The sequence below is a fragment of the Ictalurus furcatus genome, chromosome 23, assembly GCF_023375685.1.
Source record: "Ictalurus furcatus strain D&B chromosome 23, Billie_1.0, whole genome shotgun sequence".
Classification (NCBI taxonomy): domain Eukaryota; kingdom Metazoa; phylum Chordata; class Actinopteri; order Siluriformes; family Ictaluridae; genus Ictalurus; species Ictalurus furcatus.
Window position 1 is genome coordinate 16154682 of NC_071277.1, and position 26400 is coordinate 16181081.

The 26400-nt window shown below is 37.8% G+C and overlaps 2 protein-coding genes across 4 annotated transcripts; one reads left to right on the plus strand and one right to left on the minus strand.

Annotated features, from left to right (window-relative positions):
* Positions 1-890: 890 nt before the first annotated feature.
* slc25a40 (solute carrier family 25 member 40) lies at positions 891-25632 on the plus strand. Of its 3 annotated transcripts, XM_053611626.1 has the most exons (12): positions 891-1027; positions 11335-11463; positions 13475-13581; positions 16888-16947; positions 17070-17176; positions 17276-17343; positions 17549-17673; positions 20730-20903; positions 21932-22041; positions 22798-22879; positions 23033-23113; positions 24660-25632. In XM_053611626.1, exons 2-12 carry the CDS (start codon positions 11399-11401, stop codon positions 24794-24796), a joined length of 1116 nt encoding a protein of 371 aa, XP_053467601.1. In that variant the 5' UTR covers positions 891-1027; positions 11335-11398; the 3' UTR covers positions 24797-25632. The 3 variants fall into 3 exon arrangements, with proteins under 3 accessions (XP_053467601.1, XP_053467603.1, XP_053467602.1); XM_053611627.1 differs by lacking the exons at positions 891-1027; positions 11335-11463 and adding an exon at positions 12972-13324; XM_053611628.1 differs by lacking the exons at positions 22798-22879; positions 23033-23113; positions 24660-25632 and adding an exon at positions 22236-22783.
* Positions 3544-11309, minus strand: dbf4 (DBF4 zinc finger). Its single transcript, XM_053610942.1, has 10 exons — positions 9617-11309; positions 9149-9199; positions 8930-8999; positions 8664-8740; positions 7810-7855; positions 7471-7516; positions 7202-7330; positions 5143-5263; positions 4908-5023; positions 3544-4387 (listed from the first exon to the last, which is right to left on the minus strand). Exons 1-10 carry the CDS (start codon positions 9845-9847, stop codon positions 3544-3546), a joined length of 1731 nt encoding a protein of 576 aa, XP_053466917.1. The 5' UTR covers positions 9848-11309.
* Positions 25633-26400: the final 768 nt, after the last annotated feature.

A 26400-nucleotide genomic window follows, 5' to 3' on the forward strand; every position in this document is an offset into this window, starting at 1 on the left:
CCCTGGAGGTGAGGCGAATGTGCTAGATCCTAAACCTGGACATGATTCAACCAGGATCTGATTTAGGATTAATATTGCTTAGTTCTTTTTCCTAACTCTTCTAATGCTTATACAATTACCACAAACAATAACAGACAGGTTTTCCTGTACTGAAAAAAAGCATGAAAAAACAGTTATATCTCCAAACGCACTTGTAACGGAAGTCTAATCACTTGCTGAAATTACGCAACTATTTAACACAAATTCTTTCTTATCTCAAAATGTTACATTTCCCAAAGAAACAATTATACAGATTTAAAGCTTCATTTACACAAACATGTTTAACGTCAGAATCTATGGAATGAAACACTTAGGGGCATGCTGTTATAGGAAAACAATCGATGACAGAGTGATGTGATCCCAGCTGATACAAAGCGGTTACTGGTACCACCTTGACGTTGAGCATTTCCCCAATAATGCTCATTTCTCTTATACCTGTCGTAGACAACACACGCAGACTCGTCCTATGAAGGTAAAAAGGTTTATTACAGAAAGATGGTTAATACAGGATAGAATAAATGAGAGCGCTCTGCAGCCCTTGTACTAAACCACTACTATATATATGAAATGCAGAGCATGAAGCTGTGATCTAAGAAACACCAATATCTCTGCCGTCGCAGAGGCAAAGTTCCTAGAACGTCTTATAAGAAATCACTCCATGTAATACTTCTCTCAATGTAATACGTGCATTTCTTATATCATTGACTCCCTTCCATAGAGACACTAATACACAATGAATTCATAAAATTCTAATTCTAAATTCTTGATGATTCCTACCAGTCAGTGGTAAGGCTGCGTCGGTCTTTCGCTCTGCACATTAAAAGGCAGACCGCCTGCGCGTCGACACGGGCCTCAGGGTGAAACTTTTCCACGGGCGTCCTCCGGTTTGCTTGTTGTCCAGAAAAGCTGAAAAGACTCGTGCAGCCCAGACAGGAGATGGCAAATTGTCGTGGAAATTAGACAACATTCGCAGACTCGTCCTCTGAAGGTAAAAAGTTTTATTTCAGAAAGATGGTTAATACAGGATAGAATAGATGAGTGCGCTCTAAAGTCCTACTATATAACTAATACATGAATATATAGTTCATATATATGAACTAAACCACTACTATATAAATGAAACACAGAGCATGACATAATTCTGTGTACCGATAAGAAGCAGTTTGAGGCAGTTCAAACAGGCTTTGTTTTAGGGTCTTGGAAGATGTGCAGACGAACCTTGAACAGAAGAACATGTTTGTGTCTCTGTAAGCAGATAAACTTTCTGTACTGATCTCAGTGACATGACATGGCCTTCTTAAGCGTTATCCTCTGATGAGAATGAAACAGAACAAGAATAAAACTATTACAAAGTAAAAATGAGTAATTTCCCTCACATACCACATCGTGTATGTCATAACAGCTACCAGTCGTAACCTCACCAGTCTCTCCATTTCCTTTCGCTTGAATAAGTATAACAAGAATAACTTTAAAAATGCAGCTTGTCGTGTTACTGAGAAAATGGAAAGCGTAAACTCGTCCATCCTGAAGACTCCGCTAGGACGGATAACCGTTACAAGCACTGGCACTGGAGACTCCTTCCAGAAATTTTAGAGCCTTACACAAAGCGTCACCATATCAACAATAATACGCCTTTGTTAAATAACTTCTGTTTATTAGGCAGTCCCTCCAGGATTTTGCGATCACGGAAATTAACGCAAAACTCTCTAATATTCAGAGGAGCTTGCAATTTTTCAAAATTACTGCAGATTTGGGCCACAAGCAAAGCCCTCTTCGATTCATGTGCACAGCTAAATGGTCTCATTTACCAAACAACCGCCACTGCGAAAGTCCTTCCGAAACAATTTTGTCAGTTTAAGTAGTTTTCCGCAAAAAAAAAAAAAATTTTTGGCTGCAACAAATCACAAAAAAGAACTCTGGGAAATCCTGTATGGACTGTTTAGGTGTAGATTATGTGGAGCTTCCAACACAAAAGTCTCTGTGAATGAGCTGTTTCTATAGAAACAATAACGTATTAGAACGAGCACATTAATAGAAGCTTGTGATTGAAATTACAGAGCTTCTGTTACAGAAAATTAGTTAACACTTTCCCACCAATCAGAGAACTTGACAGCGGTGTGGTGTAAAAATGTTTACTCAAACTCTCTTACAATGGAAGTCTAAGGACAGTTGTTGAATCCTGCTGATAAACAGTTTTTTGTCCCCTTTTCATTCTACAAGAAAAAAAATGTTGAAATGATTGTACATGATTACACCGTTATCAGTATAGTGAAACACTGGAGTACTCCTTTATGAACACAAAGCTATTGCAATTCTGTTTCCTGGATTCCTACGAGTCTGGAAAGGGATTTAAAAGGATGTACAATTTTTTTGAAATACATCATCTCACTGTAAGGAAAATAATCTACAAATGGCACTGATTTCAAACAACTTGCCAATTTGTCCAGGACTGGCCGTCCCAGCTAATTCTCCAAACAACCCCAAAATTTTATCACAGGGTTTGCTAGTAAGTCTTGCAAATGTTGGTGTTAAAGTGCATGCTTCTAAAATCAGAAAGAGATTGCACAAATTTGACCTGCATGGGAGGCGTACCAGAAAAAAGCCTTTCCAAGAATACAGTTTGCCAACAAGCATATAGGCAAAGACCAGGCCTTTTGGAATAATGTGCTCTGGACAGACAAATCAATGATCGAGTTGTTTGTCCACAGTAACAGCAGACATGTTTGGCACAGACCAAAGACAGCTTTTCAGGGGAAGCACCTCATAACAACTGTGAAGCACGGTGGTGGAAATGTAATGGTTTGGGGTTACTTCGCTGCCTCAGGGACTGGACAGCTTGCGTTCATTGTTTCAACTATGAATTCTGCATCATATCAAAGAGTGCTGGAAGAGAATGTGAGGCCATCTGTCTGAGGCCAGTTATTCTGCTAAAGGGGGCAAATACTAGCTTCTGAGACCAAGGGTGTACTTACTTTTAATCATTTTACAAATGATTGTAAAAGCTCGTTTCCCTTGTGGTTTTACTCAAGTATATCAACTTCATTAACAGGCACTGTTTCAATAATGATCAAATGTTTGCTTGTCCAAATGTCAAAAAAGCCAACCATTTCCATAGGGTGTACTTATTTTTTCACATTCACAGTTTCTACATGTGGAATCTGAATATAGTTTAATTGCGAAACTTGTAAACTTGACTAGTTGATCTCATTCGTAAGGCAAGTCCCATATTGCTCATTCTAAATACATTTTATGTTTACTATGTGGTTTATTTCAAACTGAATAAGATTTTTTTTACAATGCTTTATGTTCTGTAGCTTTATATAATATTTTATTCTTTTTAATATATAATATTTAATATCTCAGTCCCATATTAACCACTTCTTGACAGCAATTCATTTAAGAACTGGACTATCTCTGAGTGATCCAGAGAAAATATTTGATTATTTGACACACAACACACTCACACACACACTCACACTCTTCATATTCAACGTCCCTTTTCTACTAATTGTAGAAACCGTTAAAATCCTCCTCCACGTCGTCGCTGGACTGGAAGAGCTGCCATAAGTCCACGGCAGATGCTGAAAGTCTCTGAGACTCAGAATCTTTTCCCAGACACTGAAGATTTTGGGATTCTTCACGTTTACCAGAAAGGCCACACAGGGGCTCCGATGGTGCGGTTCGTCTCCGCCTCAACGTCCGCACTTTCCTTTGCAAGACTCCAGACGGAATGTCCGTGTTGGAAGAAGACATTTCCTGTGTGACAGGTCCACGATGCATAGTGTCGGTTGCTTTGCCGGTCTTACAGAAAGGTGTCTCGGTTGTACATTCTGCAACATCTAAGAGTAACTTTGGTGCAGTCTGAAAGTCTGACATTGCAGACTGCTCAGAGACCGCACGAGAGGTCCCTGCACCCAATGAACTGCAGGTCGTACCGAACCCTGCAGGATCTGAAAGTCTAACATGCCGATTGCTTTGTGAAGTCCCTTGTTCCAAACGGGTGTGCAACGGGGTCCTGGTCCTGTCCAGACACTCAGAAAGACAATCTTGTCTGGTGTTACACAATGATGTAGCCAAAGCCTTCTGTAAAGCAGCATTAGAACTGGAGTCCCATTTAAATGATCCGCGCTTTGACTGGGATTTCTGAAACGCGTCAGACTGTCCTGCCGAGTCTCCTTTAGGACTTTGGGAGAGTTCTCTGGAGCGCTTGCGGACTGAACGCTCAGTGTTTTGAGAGCCCCAGAGTGGGGTCTCGTCAGTCACATCCTCCTCTTCAACCCCCATTTCTCCATCCTTCCTAACGGCTGGTCCAGGGACCATGATTGGGGACGTGACGCTGCACTTCACCCTGCAGCAGAGACATTGGAAATAGTTTGAATACATTACAGTGCACGTCAAGATCATATTTATTGTCTTCACATCCTATATACAGTGGGAGAAATATCTCCAGAAATATCACAGAATTGCAACATGCAGAGCGTAACACGATGTACACCGATCAGCATTAACATTAAAACCACACAGAATATTGTGCAAAGCCCCCTCGTGCCACCAAAACCGCTCTGATCCGTCGAGGCACAGACTCCACAAGACCTCTGAAGGTGTGCTGTGGTGTCTGGCACCAAGACGTTAGCTGGTTGTGCTTCCTTGGACACTTTTGGCTACTACAGTAACACTAATAGGACACAAATTTAATTACACTACACTGTTGAATTACAGTTACATTAACAGGATAAAAAAAATGTAACTAAATGACAATAATGTGTCTTTGAAGTGCCGCTGAAGTCAGCGCTGATCTTGTGACTTATATGTGATACCGTCTGCTTTTCTTGCCATTGTCTGGATACGGCGATCGTGAGTGGAAGTACCTTTTAATTTGGGGGCTGATGTGTAGAAAATCACAGCTGAGTCCTGTGATAACTCTGTCCACCACCAGGTACTCCTCACTTTTAGAGAAAGCCTGATGCTGCTCACTTTGCAGGTGCTGTAGATCAGGGATAATATAGTCCAGAATTCAAAAAGGCTGCTTACAGTTGAAGTGTAAAAAGAGATTTTAGACATTAAATTGTTGCAAATTTGCACTGGTGCTTGTTTGTTACTCACAGCTTTAAGATTGTCATATTTGACGATGCAACATTCGCAGTAGCCCCCTTTCCTTCGTCCCTTTCCCTCACGGCCTCGGTGTCGGTCTTTCCTGCTCTTCTCCCGTCGATCTACTCCAGACCTGAAGCATGTGTTTGAAAAGAGAAGAATGTATTGCAATCATTCTCATGGCTGGATCGGGAAGCTGTGGCAAGGTTGTGATGGACTTTAACGGAAGCATGTTGAACATCACACACACACACACACACACACACACACACACACACACACACACACACACACACACACACACACACACACACACACACACACACACACACACACACACACAACACTGTTGCCAAACTGGGAGCCAAAGTTGGTAGAGACGACTCGATATGTGTTTACAAAGAAATGGCAATCATGCCAACAACTTTCAATGGAAAGTCGCTAAATATCGCTAGACGATGCCATGTGCTAATTAGCATATTCATTACGCCATATTTGCATTCTGCCTCGTGTCAGCTCTTTACATCTGCTTCTTATTTCTTAATTCCCAATAAAGCTGTTCTCATTTGCATATTTTTCCATTTCTGTTGTCAGACTATGGAAAGAGTATGAAATATTCTATCCAAAATAAACACTTTAAAAGTTATTTCGGGATTTCGTAGATAAAAAGTGCCTATTTTTATCTAGATAAAAAATGCCTATTTTTAAAAGTTTTCCAGTACTTCAATTTCAAAAAACCAAATTCAAGCACTTCACATGTGGCCCTAAGCGGCCATGCATTATTATTATTTTTTCTTCTTGTTTTCTCGACATCCATCGTCCCGAAGTCAACGGGCTTTTCTGAAATAATGTATATGGTTAACACAATCTGAAGACATGTTCATGTTTTATACTACGACATAAAATACATCAGTAATACCCCACTCATGAGTTTGTTAAGCTTTTACGGGTCTTGAAAAAGGCGGTTGCTAACAAGTGGCTAAATGGGAGTATAGAGGTTGTCGGGGAAATTAAACGTCATCACGCCGAACAGGAAAACTCATCTACTACAGCCTCGTTGTGTTTATACTTGCGTTCTTGCAAACTACTCCAACTCAAACTTCCCAACTTATAGATTTATCAATTTATAGTTTTTCCAATTGTAGTGTTTTTTAAATAAAAGATTGAAAGAGTTGCCGGAAGCGTAGTGGTGGTGATGAAGTCATGTGACCGTGGTGTAGATCGTTTAGAGTCTAACATTAGCTTTTTACTCCTGGAGATTGTATTTATGCTGTATTTATTTAGGTTAAAATTCATAAAAGTTGTGTTCATTTGAGAAGATTATCTTGATGAAAAAAATATGTAAGAATCATAAGCTTTTGTTGGTCAACGAGTTTATTTTCTGCAATAATCCAAAAGCCAATAGAAAAATCCTATTGGATTTTTGTCGAGGGAACCAGGATGATGCTAATTTCCGGGTTGGCCTACAAAAATACGTCATCAGTGCATCATCGGTCTTCTACATTAGTGTCGGACACTTCAGAAGGGGGACACCCCTCTCTCTTAATGCAGAGATAAAGTCCATCTCTAGGAGTGCATTTAATACCAGTCTCATTCACAAAGCGTGAGATTTTCTCGCGATAAAATTACGTTGTGAGAATACAACTTTTGATATGTCGAGATCACGAGAAAACAACAAAGAAAAAAATCTATAATAATGCACGGCTGCTTAGGGCTTTTTTTCCCTGCAAAAGTCTTCCCCTCGACCACATCTTCACAGTGAAGAACTTTTTTTCTAACATCAGAAGACTAGATTTTTGGTTTTATTTAGTACGCATATTTAATTAGATAGCCTAATCTGCCTAAACAAGCACATTTCGTATACTTCAAACTGGCAAATATTGATTGTGAAACTGTATCTACTGTTTACAAAATATTACTCTGTTCACCCATAGTGTCTTGCTTTAACAACAACATTAACAATAGGTGTTTCTGAAAATAAATTTGATCCATGATGACGTACAGTCATGCTGGCAAAGGTTTATTTTATTTGGGAAATGCAGACCCTCAGACACCACATGCTAGAACATACCCGTGCACTTTGGTCTTTTTCCCAGGGACATCTTTATCATGTTCTACCAAGAACGGACTGAAGGGGGCAGCAGATCTGAGGTTACACACAGGCATGTCGGCCATGGGGAGATAGATGGGACGGTAGTGTCTGAAAAACAAAATAAATACATAAACGAGCAAAAACAGGAAATTCTGAACACTTGAGGTATAAAATATTTCTTTTACTGGTTAAAGAGAAATTATTAAAATATTATATATATATAAATAATAATAAAAAATTATTTGTACCTGCTGGAGTCCTCTACTTTAACGAAGGGGCGACTGATTCGTCCAGCTAAAAATAAACAAATAAATAAAAAAAAATATATGAAGATGTATCATGGCTTTTAAAGCAGTACAGAACGAGCTGAATCAGCTCCAAATGAAAGGAAAACGAATCAGGAGATTTAGGAGAATTACTGAGAGTCATTAATTATTGAAATGGCTCATGATATGCACATTATTTGAAATTGAATCAAGTGAAATGGAACAGAGCAAAACCCTGGTTCTTAAAATTCTATAAAATGTCTTTTAAAAAATTTTTTTTTTGCACACGTACTGACAGAGTGTGTATTGTACTCTACTCACGGTTGCATTTCTGAGAAGCAGTCCCATCTGTGGTCTCAGGTTTGGCCTAAAACAGAAGATTGAAATGATTGAGTATAACGTAAGGAGCGACATTCAAACTTTTGAAGAAATACTGTACAAATAAATCAACTTGAGAACAGCTAACTCAACACAATCTTTATTAACGGTCGACCTATTGATCGGCTTTGTCGATTGATCGTTTTTCCTGGAACTTTCGGGTTTATCTGCAAAAATCCACACAGATAATTTTTCCCAGTTGCATCCATTGTGGGAGCGGCTGAGAAGAATCTGCTGTAATTATATGGTACGAGAGCGGCCTCTAGAGGCGAAATTTAAACCATCAATGACAAATTTTGTTGTGTTATTTGAAGTGTTTTTTGATTCATTTTGGATGTCTCCATTTTTATTTGCTATTTGGAGTGTTACTTTTTGGTTCAGTTTGGATGTATTTACTTTAATATTTATTTATAGCATATATTAATATTTTATTTTTTAAAAAGTATACCACATTTTCATGGTACAATACTGTTTATTTTTGTAATAAACTTCAGCAATATTTTACTTTGAGTGTTATGTTTTCATTCAGTATCAATTAAAAAAAACTATCGGTTGATTAATCGGTTAATCGGCAGGCACCGTCCGACTTAGTTATCATTATCGGTAAAATCCATTATCGGTCGACCTATGTCAAAAATATATGTCAGTGGTTTAAAAATTTTGAACTTGCTAAGGAAAATCTTTATCATTTACAAACTCACCAGATTCAGATTTATCAAAAAAATTTCAATGCAAAATTCATTCCTATTGCATCTTTATAAAAGGTTACTGTGGTAGAATGAACAACAGACACTTACAGCTTTCTTCACCGGGTGAGCCGCTGCTCTGACTTTGGCAATTGTGCTCTTTTTCTTGTCGATATATGAAATGACGTCTGTTTTAAAAGAGAAAGGGTAAATCAGCTACAATGAATGGTAACAAAAATGTCAATCTTAAAACTGGAACGTGCAAAGAGTTAACACAATGTCTACTTCAATCAGCTTTGACTTTCTATTTCAAAATTCTTCTCAAACAATAGAAGCAACAAAATGAGGGTCATAGTGAGAGATGAACTGATGAATACCATCAATGTAGAGGATTTTTACACCCCATTCAAGTGCATTGGCCAGGATTCTGTTCATCTGAATACGCTCCTAAGAAATTGGGGGATGAAAAAAACACTCAATACAAAATCAGTAACGTGATTAACATTTCCAAACAGTAGGTGAGAATCTACAATGATAATCCACAAGATCTGTGATAGGCTTTGTCTAGGAGCGCCAGTGTAAACAAAAGCACTCACTTGTTCCTTAACGACTTTCTCCACTAAGGATTTCCCTCGGCTTGCGACCATCTGTGAAATACAGAGCAGAGATGATGAAAGTCACAAACATTAAAGAAGAATTTTAAATCAACATTGTCTAATTTTTGTAGTTTATGTTCCTGACAGACCTGACTCTTATGGCTTCAGTTTAAAAAAAAAAAAAAAAAACAAAAAAAAAAAAAACAAAAAACACAGCACGGTTATGAGCTGCAATGCAATCAACGCATTCAGAAAAACATTTCTTCAGGAATTCAGACTGGAATTGCAGTAGGTGTTTCAGTTCTTCCTCTCTAACCTCAGAGAACCATGGCTTGGGGCCCTTAGTACCAGTGAAGTGATATTATAATGCTACAACATATGGGGTGATGGTCAGGTTTCCACAAACTTTAAGATATAGAGTGTATACAAGTTTGACACTGAGATATAGCTTGAGATAAAGCTCCTCACAGTGTCAGCAGGTCCTTGTGAGCTGCCTCTGGGCCCGTGACTATCCCTCCTGCTGCCAGGATGAGGGGAGCTGAGGCCCGAGTCTGGACTCGGCACCGGGGAGTCCTGAACGAGCCGCTGTACATGCCGAGCTTCGGGTTTACTGGACACCAAGTATCGAATCTCTTTACTAAAGAACTTTTCCACAGTCTGAAAGAACAAGAACACACAGAATACCATGAAGAGAAACATTAAGTAAACAAACAAACAATGTACATTATGGTAATTAGGTTTTTGCTTGTATTAATCGTTCTGTTTGGTTGCTACTTTTGTATGCACTACTTGAAAAAGTGAAGTAAAGTGGTTAAGTAAACAAGGATGTAACCATAATTCAACTTTCCCACTCAAAGCTGCTTTACACTTTTAATAAAGGAAAAAAAACCCATGAGATTTGAAATCTGCCCAAAGGACAAAAGGAAATAAAGACATGCAATGTTTGAATGAGAGTGCTATTAACTTGCAAACAGGTCTGTCACTGCCCTGTTCTCAACAAACACAGAGCTTTGAAAGGATCAGCCATAACATGTGCGCATAAAGTATCAGCCACTCACGTTTATCAGCAAGAAAGGCCAATCAATCAGGTGTAAAAGTAGTAGACAGAAGGTTTAAATATATTTTATATATTTAAAAAAAGAAGAAGCATTAATTAAAAGAAAAACTAAATCCACTGCAATGACGTGCATATTAATATGCATTATCAATCTTCACTTGTGCAAAACATTCATTTTATAATGACATTCTGAGTTGGTCAAGATTCACTTTCATTAATAGTTTTGTACACGACCCAGAATGCCATACCGGCTCATAGTGGTGCCGTGGTGATTTAGCACCAACTTCATTTCTACCTAAAGAGAGCGATGCAGCAAAGCTTTAGTCCTTTAGTCTGTCCAACTCTCTTCTCCTCATCTGTAAACCCACCTCATACAGTTCAGAGTCCAAAGCCTCAACTTTCATACTAATACTACTATGAGTGCCTACATGCTCCTCATAGTCATAAGTCGGTAACAAACCAAGCAAACACGTTTGTGAGGAGTTTCAGGGTGGGCTTTTCTTGTAATGATTAAAAAAAAAAAACCCACAGCATCACTCAGCAACTTCAAAAATCCTAATATGGATTTAAATCTGCCGTCATAATGAGCACAAATCGTGTACGAAACGTGTAAGGAAAATCACAACACGTTTAATTGTACATAAAGACTAGACAGATAAAGAGAAGCATATAAACGTTTTCTATTGGTTCTCATCACAGCTCTCTGCATAAACAAACAGCAGTAAGTATGCACATGAATGCAAAAACATGGAAACTAGTCATCTGTTTTACTTCACAACTCTCATTACACATTCATAAAAATAAAAAAAAGTAATAAAAATGTTTTAAAAAAATCACCACAAAACTTTGGAAAAGTACTTGCATGTTGCTTGCAAGCAGAGCATCTTCCATAATCATCGGTTATATTGAGAACTAACTAACTAAAATCATACATTACTTGCATGACTTAAAAACAACAAAAAAGTAAAACGAGATTAAATGATTCAAATTGTACTCACTCCTCCGAGGCTCTTGAGATCAGTTTCTAAAACCTGGCTGCGTTTATTACATGGTAGATCCAAATAAAAGATTCGCCCAGCCAAGGGCTTCCTCTGAACTGCCTCACTGTCTTTATTATGTTTCCTTATAGATGCAGCTTTTTGGTGCTGGTCGTTGTCCAGGTTTGGGTCTGTGGATTTAAAACAAACAAAAAAATGGATTCATTCAACATTAAAGGAGCGCAGGGAGCAGGTCTAACGGGAAACCGTCTAAACACATGGTGAGTACATTTAATCATACAATATGACCATTAAATCTGACAAGAAATGATGAGACTGGACATAATGGAGTACTACAAACATCATTATCATAAGAACGTAACAGCATGCTGTCATCACACCTCACTGAACACAGCTTGTGTCTTGATCATTAATAGGTCTGTTCAATCAGACAATAAATGAATAAAGTAGATTTAACACGACATCAAAAACAAACCATGAGAAATTTTACTCTTTAAAGTAAATCATTCAGCTTATTTCATATGGGACCGTCTCTTCGGTACGAAAGAGTCTGACAAGAAATTATTAAAATAGATATAACATGATATTTAACAGAAATATTACACCATGAATTAACAGAAATATTATGGAAGCGTTTTGTTATTCTGCCTCTCCAAACATGGCACATGGATACACTGAACTTTCTGATTGTCTTACTTTTTTATTATTATTATTATTATTATTATTATTATTATTGTCAGTTTGGACTGAGAATAAATGATTAAAAGAAAATTGATAAATCACAGCATCAGAAACAGGAAATATAAATATAATACTACAGAAGCATTTTGTTATTATGCCAATGTGATCACTGAACATGAATAGTTCATACTTCTTATATATGGATCTTGATTGTGGTCTACGACGGAAGGTTACAAAGTAGATACAAATTAAAGAGATAAAAATTAAAGATGGAAAAAAAAAAGAGGACTTACCTTGGAATTGAGGTTTTGTAGATCTGTGAGAGCTCTGTTGTTTCATTACAGTTCAGGAGTTGCTAAGACTTCCTTAGCTACCGTTACCATGCAGTAAGCCTTCTGTGAAGAAAAAAAGGATTTATTTACAGAGTCACGCGGTGGAAAATAAACAAACACAACAATCTAACAATGAGGATATTTCACTCACTTTACTTTCTCTACGTTTAGCTATGTTACAACTGAACATGAGCTCGTATCTGCATCTATCTATCTATACATCTACAGGTCGAGTTTTTTAAATGCGCCCCGTTTTTTAAACTGCACAAACGTTACACCGGAAGTTCAAACCCAGACGAAGCTAACAGCTAGCTTACAAATTACCCCCAACCAAGCCTGCATGGATATTCATGAACGCCCTGGATGCAACTCGTCCTCGCGTTGATGTTTATTAGAATCGATATATTTATTTATTTGCAAGAACACAAGAACGAAGCGCTCTATTATGTTTGTTTTTGTTTTCCTCTAGACCTAGCCCAAACAAAACAATTCTATTTTCCCGCTCATGAAATCCACTTCCTCCTGCTAAGAACAGATAGCACGGTTTAATTCCACAAACGCACTTTTCGGCCATCATAGGAACTTGCAGAACTTATATAAGATGTATAATATGAAATAAATAACATAGTTAAATTCCAACTGACGAATTTCATCTGAAAGTATCCATAATTATTTTATATGTACATTTGGGTGATTTAAATGGCTACTATGACGAATGTGAGGCTGTGAAAATGAAGGCTAGTGTTACATACACAGTCCCAGTGTCATGTGTAGTTTACGAAAAAACGTGATCTTCCAGCCAGGCGGTTATAAATCGTAGATATAGGGTTTGCAGGGTTGTTGCAGGAGAGAGACTTTGTTTTTTTTGTCAGATTTAGTTTACTTATACGTCTCTCTAATGCTGTCATCGTGGAGATATATTTTAATCCGAGTGAATATTTTAAGAATTTCATGATTAGTGGTAGTGGCTATCTCTAGCTAGGAAAACAACTCCAGGACACGATAAATGACATGAGAGGTTCGTTGAAGATCGTTGGACTGGAGTTCACAACAAGGGAACTAAGTTGTCCTCTAATTAATTTCGAAACTCAGGAAGGACTAAACCAAGGTGAGAAACTTAAACTGAACCTTAGTGAAGTTGTTGTTCTAGGCACTGACTTCTCTCCTGCCTTGCTCAGTGTTATTGTAATGTGCAATTACGTCATCACTAAATAACTATTAAAGTAAACATCTCTCTTCATGTCTGTCTTTAAACCAGGCTGTTTGAGATGACTTCTCAGAGTTTTCAAACCAACATGGATAGTATAACACCAGTTCAGCAGATGGTGTCTTCTTGTTCTGGGGCTTTGCTCACATCATTGTTTGGTAAGTTCATTGAATTTGTTTATGCATAACAAAAAAAAAATTACTAAAGTGACTTCTTTCCTGCTTACTCTGCCTTTTCGGATGCCCCAGTCTGAGCGAAACTACATTTAATAAATATAGCAGTAACATGTCTGATTTGTATAGTGCCTTACTAACGTACAAGGCCACGTTACACACATACACATACAAAAAGGTAGGGAGAAGACTACATTTAAAGGTGTAATAGTCATTAAAAATAAAAACATTTCCTACTTGAACAAATAACATGGAAGATATTTAGAACAGGAAATATGACCCTTTCTAGCAGGACATTGGTGTTCTGTTCTGCCGGCGGAATGGAAATCGACTTCTCAGACATTTTCAATCAGGATAAACAAATGCATTATTTTATTGCTGCAAGTCTGAGGTAAGACGAGTCAGAATACTGTTGGGTTTCTGTGTGTAGAGTATCGTGACTCTGTGTTTAGCTGCTGGTGAGCAGGGTGATTGGAAAGGGGGGGGCGACCAGCCCCCTGTTGGGCAAACAATTCACACTTCTCCACAATAACACTAGTACGGAGATAAAAACAGACAGCACAAGTAAATCTTTTTTGATATTAAAACACTGTATACAACTGTCACAATAAAACTATAGCATTTAAAACTAGTAGGCTAGGTTTAAATGCTAAAAAAAAAAGGGAAAAATGCTTATGAAACACTGCAATTCTTAAATCCCAGAGTGTCTACTTTCATATGAGTCATTAGCCATTATTGAGGAGTGTGACATCACAAATGCATTCAGCGCTCAACACGGGTGCACCCAGAGCAGGCACAAATTCCATTTTTTTTTGCTTCTGGTGGACATGATCTCAGCAAAAATGTATTAAGTGACTGAGTAAACCCGTTTGAAAACATGACTTTGGACAGACATCCTGTCAATTATTTTATAGACATGCTACAGAGTGCTGTAGATTTGTGAACATGGGCAGAAATTGTGGCGGGAGGGGAGGGGGGGGGTGGCTAGGCATATGCGTAGGCCAAGGAGTTTAAAAAAACAACATTCAGCTGTCAAACCTACCTATATAACTGTTAGGGATGTAATCTTGATTAAAAAAAGTACTAATCCTACCTATTGCTCTTTTTTAATATTCAAGAACTTTATCATCACATGCGCAAGCTCCTTTATCCAGAATTCATGAGTGTGTACAGTGAATGGGCAGGATGGGAGAGATCGCTGATAAGAAGAAGAAAAGGAAAAGTGTTTTAAGGTTTTGTTTTAAATTGGGAGATGGAAGTTCAGTCATGAAGGTCCTGGGGGTGGTATCTCAAAGTCTGGGAACTATTGCACTAAAAGATCTGACCCCCCATTGATGTTAGTCTGGTTTTAGGCACCACCAGTAGGCTAGAACTGGTGGACTTGAGAGTGTGAGCAGGGTGTAGGGCTGCAGGAGCCTAGAGAGATAAGGTAGGGTGAGACCAATTCAAATTCAAAACTGTTTTACTGGCATGAATTGTAGTTAACGGCTATTGCCAAAGCACTGAATTGGGTAAGGACAAAACAACAACAATGGCAATAATGGTATTTAGAGAACTGGGGAAAGTAAATAAAGTAATAAATAATGACCCTTTAATGTAGACGAGCCATATTTTTATTGAATTAACTTTTATTGAATTAATTCTCATTGCTTGCACAAAGGCACAGCGACTACAACTTTGACTATGATAAAATCGCACAAGTGGGAAAACCTAATGATTTTGAGTTTGATCTTGCTGTTTTTCCAACAAATTGTCCTATTTATCTACAAAGAGTTTTGTGAGTGTGTGTGTGTGTGTGTGTGTGTGTGTGTGCACTTCACATTTGCATGCCCATAAAGTCATGCTTCTTCATATATTTTAATGCTGAAAGCATTTTCCGATAAAGTCACAGTAATAAAGTACAGCCCCGATTCCAAAAAAGTTGGGACGCTGTGTAAAATGTACATAAAAACAGAATGCAATGATTTGCAAATCTCATAAACCCATATATTATTCACAATAGAACATAGAAACATATCAAATGTTTAAACTGAGGAAATGTACCATTTTAAGAAAAAAACTAAAGGCATTTTGAATTTGATGGCCGCAACACGTCTCAAAAAAGTTGGGACGGGGCAACAAAAGGCTGGAAAAGTAAGCGTTACTAAAAAGAAACAGCTGGAGGGATATTTTTGCAACTATTTAGGTTAATTGGCAACAGGTCAGTAACATGATTGGGTATAAAAAGAGTATCATAGACAGGCATTTATATGTTTTCTATGTTCTATTGGGAATAACATATGGGTTTATGAGATTTACACATCATTGCATTCTGCTTTTATTTACCTTTCACACAGTGTCCCAACTCTTTTGGAATTGGGGTTATGGACGTGTATTACAGACATGTAAACACCTTAATCACATTATGAACGTCGTGTGAGAGTTTTCACCGCATTTTGCGACAGGACACGATCACACACGGCAGTTTTACATTTTACGGTGAACAAGAGAGTTCGGCTGCGTCCCAAACCACATACTTGCCTACTATAGGCCTCCAGTGGGGAAAAATACATGTATCTCGGCTACTATATAGTAGGTAAGTACGCGGTTTAGGACGGGGCCCACGACTTCAAGCAGTTGTCTATTAGCACGTATAGCATGACAGATAATTAACTGCACTTAAAGCGTCCGTAAAAAAATTAAATAAAAACACCCAAAACTGTATACGGTACCATAACGAAGACGAACTGTATGTTGATACGTGAAATTCTGGAGGGACGTCGGACAGCGTGGCGCGGTGACGTAATGACGCGGGCTGTTAATCTAATTATGTTCTATAACGTGTAAAACAGGAGCATGACTCGAGTATTCTAAAAGAGACTCATGTAAACACCTTAATCACATTATTATCTTACTCAGAGTAAGGTCAGTAATTAGATTACTGCTGTCCATGTAAACGTAGTCAGTGTTCCAGGGGGGTTGAGGTCAGGACTCTGTGGAGATCTTCCACTCCAACCCTGGCAGACCATGTCTTCATGGTGCTCGCTTTGTGCACAGTGGTATTGTCATGCTGGAACAGGTTTGGGCTTCTTGGTTCCACTAATGCTACAGTATACAGAGACATTCTAGACTATTGTGTGCATCCATGTTTTGGCCACATTTTGGGGAACAGCCTCATATGGGTGAGATGGTCAGGTGTCAACATACGTTTGTCCATATCGTGTATGTTTAAACAAGGCCACTGTTTAATCAAATTTGAAACCCGATATTGTTCAGCTAAAATAACGACCCCTCTTTTCTTCTGTTTTACAGTAACGCCTTTGGATGTCATCAAGATCAGACTCCAAGCACAGAGCACTCCTTTATCTAAAGGTAAAGATAGTTCCAGTTAGTATTTTGTGCTGAAATGAATTTTTATTTTTTTATTTTTTCCCCTTGCAAATCTTCTAAGCTCTGTTGATTCGTGTATACTCAAATTTTCCTCTGCCCCACAGGGAAATGCTTTGTGTATTGCAATGGCCTGATGGATCATATATGCGTGTGTGAAAACGGGAATGGGAAAGCATGGTACAAACCTCGGGTTCATTTCAGTGGCACACTGGTGAGTAAACAAATTCGGCTGTTGTGACTTCTCTATGGAATTTTAAGATAGCCATGGTGGGAAAGCGTATATAAAAACCTATAATGTTTTGTGATACAGGATGCCTTTATCAGGATTGTACGCATGGAAGGGATCAAGTCGCTGTGGAGTGGCCTCCCTCCAACACTGTTAGTGGTTTTTTTTATTTTCTTCTTCTTTTTCTTTGTTTTACCATTTGTATGTAACCTGGGTAGCAGTGTGTTTAGAGCCATTTTTAATTTTTATCCACACTGTTGACAACACGCTCAAGATTCCTTGTCATGATCCAGTTCTTTACTTAGGAGACTGTTCCTGAGATGGGAATTGTTCTTACGCAGAGTTTTCTGTCCACAGAGTTATGGCTGTTCCAGCTACAGTGATGTACTTCACCTCTTATGACCAGCTCTGTGCTTCTCTCAGGCTCCGGATGGGGGAAAAGGCAGACCTGGCACCGCTATTAGCTGGATCAATAGCTCGAGGTTAACTTTGACCCCATGTGTTAGCGTTAGAATGAGTCAAACTGACTACTGTCAACAATGTCTGCTCTAGAGTGGGTTACGGTTAGGGTTACAGTATATGACATCTTCACTTTAGTAATCCTACATAGGCAGGTCTGACTTTCCAACCCCCTCCCCCCCTGGATCCAACTGAAAAACCTTTCATTTCTATATTGTAGTTCAGTGCAAAAGTTTGTGCACCCTTAACTCCAAAATAATGGCACCAACAAAATGCTTAAAGTGAGGTTTCACAGATGTTCCTCTTTCTATAAATAAAAGACAGTCTAAATTGCGATTATTAAGTGCATCAAGATGAGCTCTTCATAACCTTCGGTTAAATGCGAAAGTTTGTGCACCCTTACATCAAAATGATGACACTAACAGAATATTTAACGCAAGGTTTTCAGAAATGGTCCGACATTTTAAAAAAAACACAACAACAAAAAATAGTATTAATTACTATTCGATTAAGAATTTAGAGTGTCATATTTGTTAACCTACAGTGAAGAGCAAATGTTTGCACACCCTTACTTCAAAGTCGTGACACCAACAAATCATTTGTTGTTTTTGATTTCCGTTTTAAAGATTTACCGTTGTAAATAACGGAAACTCTTCATTATTGTTACCTGTGAGATTACTTTAGCAAAAGTTTGCACACCCTAACTTTAAGTTCAGAGTCATATGTGATACAAATATGGACTTTTTCCCCACTTGTCTTTAAGGAAATGTTCAGAGCTCCTGGTGTTTGTTTTGGATTTTTCGTCTGTCCCCCCCCCCAGTTATTTTTCTGACATTCTTTGGTAGCGAACAGAGTGTTCCTGTTTCTTCCCTTTCTGAATAACAGTCTTTCCTGTGTGTGTTTCTATCCTTAAACACCTTGATATCTTTTTATACCCCTCTGCAGCTCTGTGAAAGGTTAATATTTTCTCTTTTTGGCCCTCGTGACTCGTGCCTTTTTCCAAATTGACTGTAAACTGCTTACTAAAATGGCTTGATAATCTACAGTTTTAAATTTTTAGACACCTTGAAAAGCTCATTCAAAGAAATGAACTGGAGCATGGCAGTTGTGATGCAAACTATTGAGCTTGCTAACAGAGATCCCTGCAACCGAAGTCAGCTGCTATAACCTTTAGGCTTTAACAAGTATTTAACAGGAAAACACCATTAAATGAACATGGAATACTGTTTAAAAGATAAACTGTAAAATAGATGCAAAGGGAACGCAAACTTTGCACTCGACTGACCTTTGCTAGACCTACTGTATATTATAGTACATTATTAAAATGGGTAAATATTTAATCTGTTTTGTGTACACAAACTGTACCTTTTATGGTCACTGCCAGATTGTTAGCATGATGTAACCACTTCAAGATATTACCACAAACACACACACACACCAAGATAAAAAGTTTAAATTAATCTACTTGCTCTTATAAGGCAGCAGAGCAAATATGATTTACTTCTTAAAGGAAAAATCCACCCTAAACAACTTTCATATCAATATTTATAATTAACTGTTCTTCAGTAGTGTCCAAGATTTATTCTATGAATGAAATTCTAAATAGTTAGTTAAAATGTCTATTTTTCTATGTCATATTCTACTTACATGTTGATTAACTGTTTCCTACATTACTCACAATTCCATTTGACTACCTACTGGTAGTGACACTAGTGCGAATTGATCTCTACCTAAAGAGAGTGATGCAGCAGCGCTTTAGTCCTTCAGTTCATCCATCTCCATTTCCTCGTCATCTGTACACTCTGCTCAAACCGAACAGCTTCCAAAGCTCCAACTATCATAGATCACAACTAGCTGTGCTGAGTCTCTGCTGTAACTTGTTGTATTGATGCATTGAATTCTGGGACTTTGAATCCAGCATTTGCTCTAATGGATTTCCCATTAATATGACATTGAAGCTCACTGAAAAAATTCTAAGTGAGAAAAGAAGCTCTTGCTGTTTTTTTCTTAAAAAATTATTATTATATCATTTTTTTAATGAGCTAACAGCAAAACCTGTCCATGATCACTTATGTTTTCTCCTATTAAACACCACTGTAATTTTGTTAGCATTGTCCTCTTGTGATGTCAGCACAGCAGACCGCTTCTAACTTCTCACAGAAATGACATTACAACACCAGGATGACTAATGACACGTCACCGGTATTTCAGTATAAACATGGTTCATGTCTTTCAGGGTGGTGTCCCCGTAAAGTGCCTTGAAACGTGCAGTGTTATTCGACGTTTCGATGTAATCTCCCATTTCCAGCATTTGATTGGACAGAAAATGTGATGAGAAGCTGAAGTGCAGGATGATGTCATCAAAGTTGTTGATCCATATCGGTGGTAGAGAGAGACTGTAAATTTTAAACACATATATGCTCAAAATGCAATTTTTTTTGTCATTGTTTTGGAGCGCATTAGTCTATAGATAACTTTAAGGCGAATATATTCGTACTAAAAGCCACAAAACGTCCACGGGGACTTTAAATATGATTCTTAGACCTGAGTGTCCGGGTTGTTAATCGGGTTCCTAAAAGTTTTCCAACACGAAGTTTGTTGTTAAATGGTAGAGTGAGCATCAGATTGAATGCTTGAGTCTCTCTCTCGCTCTCACTCGATGTTACACTGAAGGTGATTATTTACTTAGGGGCAAAGTCTGATCACCAAAAATAATTAGTAACCATTGTAATAGATAGGAACACTGATGGAAAAAGAAGAAGAGGATGTCCTGTATTAGTTAGATATGATTATGTTCTCCACTGTCCTGCCTGTATGACGGTTTGAAACACAAAATTTTGACACCAAGAAGCACAAAACACACTAAAATCTATTTCATTTACTGTATATACTGAAACAACACTCATGAAATCTTTTTTTTTTTTTTTTAAACAATCAAGTACAAGCCACATTTGATTTTTTGATTATTGATTATTTTCATGTTTTTAGACTACAGAAAATCTTTCCTTCCATATACTTTGATTTGAGCTGCTTGGTATAACCCTTGAGTCATGTGTGTGTGTGAATGTGTGTGTTGCAGTGGGCTCCGCTACTCTGATCAGTCCGTTAGAGCTGATCCGCACTAAGCTGCAGTCAGAGAGGCAGTCGTACAGAGAGCTGAGTGCCGTGATTCGCTCGGCAGTACACAATGAAGGCTGGCTCGCTCTCTGGAGGGGTCTCGGGCCCACGCTGCTCAGGGACGTACCATTTTCAGGTAAAAAAAAACAAAACAGACTTATACACGAGACTTTTCCCTTCATAATGAAGATGTGTTCTCTTGTTTAGTGTGTAAAATAACTATTTCATACAGCCTCTGGGTGGCTCACAGAGCAAACACGAGCAGCAGGACTGGAGACCTCCACAGTGAGGGTCTTTTCAGGGGAAAGTACCTAATGCATGCTTAGAATGTCGCCAGATGACGTCAGAGACTAGTTTGCATGTTAAATGAATCGACACGATCATTTTGCATATCAAAAACGTGTAACACGAAGAAGGTAGATTTTCAAAACGTAGTCCAAAGTGGCACTTTACGTCAATTTTATCTACAACTTTTATCAACGCGCATTGTCACTAAACGGCTTTACAGAAATCTAGATATAAAAACGAAATTGAAATTTGTCCCTTTACTTTGTTTTAAGTAAAAACTTTACATTTCAGACCGAAAGGGGGAAAAAAAAAAGAGAGCGAAGATTTAAAAAATAAAAAAAAATTCAATAATAAGCTCTCAAAAAACGTATAAGTGGGCCTTATGGGGCGAAAATTTTAATGTCTTCTGTAGCACATTTCATTTCACCTACAGATAAAAAAAAATGATCTTTAAAAATGTTGTATTTGTAAGAATCAACTGAAAATCATGCTATAATAGGCAACAAATTCTCAAATGAAATGCAAAATTCAGTTTACATCTCACCTCACCGGCCTGCTTTCTCAGCTATAGATGTGAGAAATTTGATAGAGAAGAGTGTTTGTTTAATAGATAGGTCTAATAGTGATGGTCAATAATATGCTGCTGCTAAAAGGAAATAAAAACATTTTTTTTAAAAAAAATGAATCATTTAAACTGGTGGGAAAAAAACATATTCATACAAATTGACCTCATATTACACTTCCGAGTCCTTAAGTCCTATTGCACTGTTTATTTTAGCATAATAAACAGGGCCATTTGTTCACATTATGCTCCACATCTTTCCCTGTTATGTTGTAGCATGCTAATCCCGCACCACATGCCTCCTCTCTTTTCAGCCTTGTACTGGTACAACTATGAGAAAGGTAAAGCCTGGCTGTGTCGCTACAACAAGACGACTGAGCCGACCGTCAGCATCGCCTTTACCTCAGGAGCGGTGTCCGGCTCTGTGAGTCTGCGCTGTTTAATACGCAATAAGTAGCTTAGGAGTAAAAATCACAAAATCCTAAATTAGGGATCTGGTTTCAGCCAATCATGTGGTGGCAGTGCAGTGCATAAAAACCATGCACATATAGGTAAAGGGCTTCAGGTAATATTCACATCAAACATCAGAATTAAACGTGGCATTGTTGTTCGTGCCAGGTGGGCTTTTTTGCTCAATCTTCTGGGATTTTCACACACACACAATACTCGCTAGAGTTTACACAGAATGGTACCAAAAACATCCTGTGTTCTGTGGGCTGAAACGGCGTGTTGATTGGAGGGGAAAATGACCAGACTGATTCGAGCCAACAGGAAAGGTACTGTAACTCATGTAACCCCTATTCACCACCGTGGTGAGCAGAAAAGCATCTCCGAACACACGACTGTAAAAGCTTGAGGTGGACGGGCTACAATAGAAGAAGACGACATCGCGTTCCAGTCCTGTCAGCCAAGAGCAGGAATCTGAGCCTGAAGCGTGTTCAGTTTAAACATGTAGAACAAATTAAAACTGGGAAAAGGCAATAAGGAGTAGAGTTTGTTTTTCTGGTCGTTGGACCTACACTTCTGCTGTAACTATGAATTTAAAAATAAATAAATAAAAGCCCGGACACCAAATCTTCTTGGTTGTCCAACCCCGTAAAGATAAAAATATACACATCACAGACACAAATGTGTCTTTTGTTGGGCGTCCTAGTTATCCTTTGTTCCTCCTCCTTTTCAGATCGCATCAATTGTAACACTGCCGTTTGATGTGGTGAAGACCAGGAGGCAGGTGGAACTGGGTGAACTGCAGGCTAGGAAATGTACGTTTTCCAACTCCTGTTCTAAAATAAAACCCTTGCACTGGACAATTCTAAGATGTTGGCCTGATAACAGTGAATGATAAGACAAAAGTTGTTGTTTCTTGATGAGCCATATTTGTTAGACACTCAAATGAATAACATTTGCTTGTGTAGTGTTGCCTCAAGCCTCGTCTTCAACCTATAAGGTGATGAAAAGAATCGTCGCGGAGAGCGGCGTCCAAGGACTCTTTGCAGGTAAGAGTTCTCAAAGAATAGATAACTTTAACAAAAGCCAATCTTTTCCTTTAGTTTTGTAAACAATGAATTTAACCACTTTTAATCAGTTTATAAATAGTCTAGCCCTTGGTGTATTGGGTAGATTAGGTCTCTAATGGTTAAATAGGTGGAGTTGAAGATTTGAATGATTTTTTTTTACTCGTTGAGTCGACGACGACTCCTCCAAATTTCCCGCCCATGCACACAAAGCTCCGCCCCCAGAAAGTACAGTGCTTCAGTTAGAGTTAGCATTATCAAGGACTCTCATGACATCACTTTCAAGCGTAATTGGCCATTCAGCTGCTTGAAAGGCAAGTTCTAACACTATAAACATGCAAATGTATCTCTACTACTATTCTACTACTAATCATTTCATACTGATTTATGAGAATGGTCAAGAATGCCTTCGCTGTGTTTTTCTTTGTAATGAAGGCTTATGAGCTTAATGAAGAATATAAAATATATCTACTTGATTTATGTAAAGCAGGCCATTGAAACCTTTCAAAGCTTTATACAGATTTCATTTACATACTTGTCCAGGGTCGACATCGCTAATTTTGCCTCGGCTTCGTTTGATTCACCAGTAAAAATGACTCCATCATGGAAAAGCTGTTTTCTCATCAGGTTTTGTGCTCACAGGAGAAATATCTGTCAGTGCTAGGCGCTTGCTGATTTCAGCCATTTTTTTTTCTTTCTGAACAGACTGAGATGAGGGAGGGGAGTTAGTTAGTTGGTATAAAATGGCTGACAGGAGATCCATGTAAACAAAATCAAGCACTCCAAAGCCATAACAGTTTTCCAAACGGGTTTTCTCAATACAGTTGTGATGTATCTTGAAGAGGACATGGATTAAACGATTCCTTTTTTTCCCCCCCATGTACAACATATTTTCCAGGTTATTTGTACAAGTAAGAAATAAAAAAAAAAAAAGCACCACCAGTGTTATGTCATTACATGTGATCCTATTTGGAAATACAGGACAAGTTCTGTATATTATACAGTCGGGGAAATAAGTATTGGACTCGTCAACATTGTCTTTCAGTAAATATATTTCCAATGAGGTTATTCCCATGAAACGTTCACCAGACATCAGTGTTAACTCAAGAACTCCAGAAATATAAAGAATTCACAACATTAAAGACCATAAATAAAGTTATGTGTATTAAAGTGGAATAACACTGGAAAAAAGTATTTAATAGTTAGTGAAGAAGCCTTGGTTTGTAATGACAGCTTCAAGACGCTTCCTGCATGAAGAAATTAAATCAGGCGCAGTATTCAGGTGTGATTTTGGACCATTTTATTAAACATGTTGTCTTTAAATCTTGTTTAATTGGATTCAAGTCAGGTGATTGACTGGGCCATTCTAACACCTTGACTTTTTTTCCTCTGAAACCAATTGAGTTTTTCTTTTGCTGTATGAATATTTTATTGTATCTGGAAAATATTCTGATATTGTGAAAAACCATATCCAGTTTCATATTGCTTTGTAGTTTAATTTCTCTCATGCTCTCTCTCTCTCTCTCAGGTTTTATGCCTCGGCTGATAAAAGTGGCTCCAGCCTGCGCTATAATGATAAGCACATATGAGTTTGGCAAGGCCTTCTTCCGCAAACAGAACCAGGCGAACAGACCAGGTCTCACGCTGCATACCACCAACAACTAATCGCTCCATCTGTTACACACACTCTATAACTTTAAGCACACACACGTTTGCTTCAGCTGGGATCTAAAACCATCCTGCAAACACTCATCTAGTTATAATGAATCATGAATAAGCTGAATAATTTTGGCCTTTTGATATGGCTTTGAACAGACACAGTCCATACGTGAGGACATTTTAAACACCCTGAAGTTAAGCTTTATGGTTTAAAAAAAAAAAAAAAATCAATCACTGAAAACTTTCACTCTGATAAACCTGCATGGTGTGTGTTTGAGAATTACACAGCAATAGAAGACTACACTCTGAAGGCTAGTATTTTATGTCGTTATATTGTATTAGCTGTATTGCTAATCTCTGTTGTTGAAATGATTTTATAATATTCTTATTGCGTAAATAGGTTTTTTTTTGTTTTGTTTTGTTTTTTTAAGTCTTTCAAGCTGTCTGAGATGATATATATATATATATATTTCTTAAGCTCATTTTCGTGACGTTGTGAAGACATGATGTGAATGCATTTCATTTGATCAATTAAATCAAAAGAAATGTTACTATGACTGATACTAGGCCGACTTGTCTCCGTTGTTTTTACCATAATGTTTTCTTCCAGATTCAGATTACATATTTGTGGTTTAGCCTGGAATGTAATAAAATGATTAATGTGGGGAAAACAAAACATCACCAAATCTCTCAAACCCTCACTGTCAAACATATTCCACAAAGAACATTTTGTTACCAATTCTAAAGAACTTTTTTTTTTTTTTTTCACAAGGAGTATTTTTGTCAATTTTTTAAACAAAAGATCAAAAGGTTATCAAAACAATAAAGACACGTTCACAGCCTTCTGTGCTCGTATTTACCAAGGGTGCCAATATTAGTGGAGGGCACTGTATACAGGTGCATCTCAAAAAATTTAGAATATCATGGAAAAGTTCATTTCCCCCCCCATAATTTAATTCAAAAAGTGGAACTTTCATATATTCTAGATTCATTACACAAAGTGAAACTTTTAATATTTTGAGCTTCTGGATTTTTGATTTCTATGAGCTGTAAGTCATAATCAAAGCTTAAAATATTTCACTTTGTGTAATGAATCTAGAATGTGTGTGTATATATGAATATATCTCTCTTGATGATATAATCTGCCAATACTGAAATATTTTCCCAGAATACCAAGTGTGCTACAGTATCAAAGTGTCACATTTAAATTTTATTCTGGTTTGGACACCGTTTGAATCGCACTGGCGTCTTCCTTTACTAAAATCGGCAACAACCAAGAAACGTTATGGGTTTGGAAGAAATAACATTTATTGGTTTGATTTTGGAATGTAATCAAGTTGTACAGTATCAAAAATGCACAATCATCATTTGCAAGCAATTTAGTTTATTTAAGAAACCATGACTAATGGATGTACAGAAATAAAGTGCAAAAATATTGTCTCAATGCCCGCAGCCTGACACCCTGCTAGGCTTAAGAGAATAATCATGAACTGTAATGAAGAAACTTTTTCACTCTGTCTCGCTCATCACTTTACATTCATTAATTGTGTTTGGTGGCTCGAGAAGTGAGACCACATTACATCAAGAGATTCAGCTAATTAAATTACAGT

What these genes read in the sequence shown, in the direction of transcription:
- dbf4 (XM_053610942.1), bottom strand. Translation starts at nt 9,847, where the DNA reads ATGTTTCTCTTCATGGTATTCTGTGTGTTCTTGTTCTTTCAGACTGTG. An exon ending in AGAAAGTCGTTAAGGAACAA is followed by an intron (nt 9,000 to 9,148) that starts GTGAGTGCTTTT and finishes CCAATTTCTTAG; the next exon opens with GAGCGTATTCAGATGAACAG. An exon ending in ATCAGCCCCCAAATTAAAAG is followed by an intron (nt 4,388 to 4,907) that starts GTACTTCCACTC and finishes TCTCTGCTGCAG; the next exon opens with GGTGAAGTGCAGCGTCACGT.
- slc25a40 (XM_053611626.1), top strand. Translation starts at nt 11,399, where the DNA reads ATGGATTCATTCAACATTAAAGGAGCGCAGGGAGCAGGTCTAACGGGA. An exon ending in GAGCACTCCTTTATCTAAAG is followed by an intron (nt 16,948 to 17,069) that starts GTAAAGATAGTT and finishes TCTGCCCCACAG; the next exon opens with GGAAATGCTTTGTGTATTGC. An exon ending in AGCTGGATCAATAGCTCGAG is followed by an intron (nt 17,674 to 20,729) that starts GTTAACTTTGAC and finishes TGTGTGTTGCAG; the next exon opens with TGGGCTCCGCTACTCTGATC.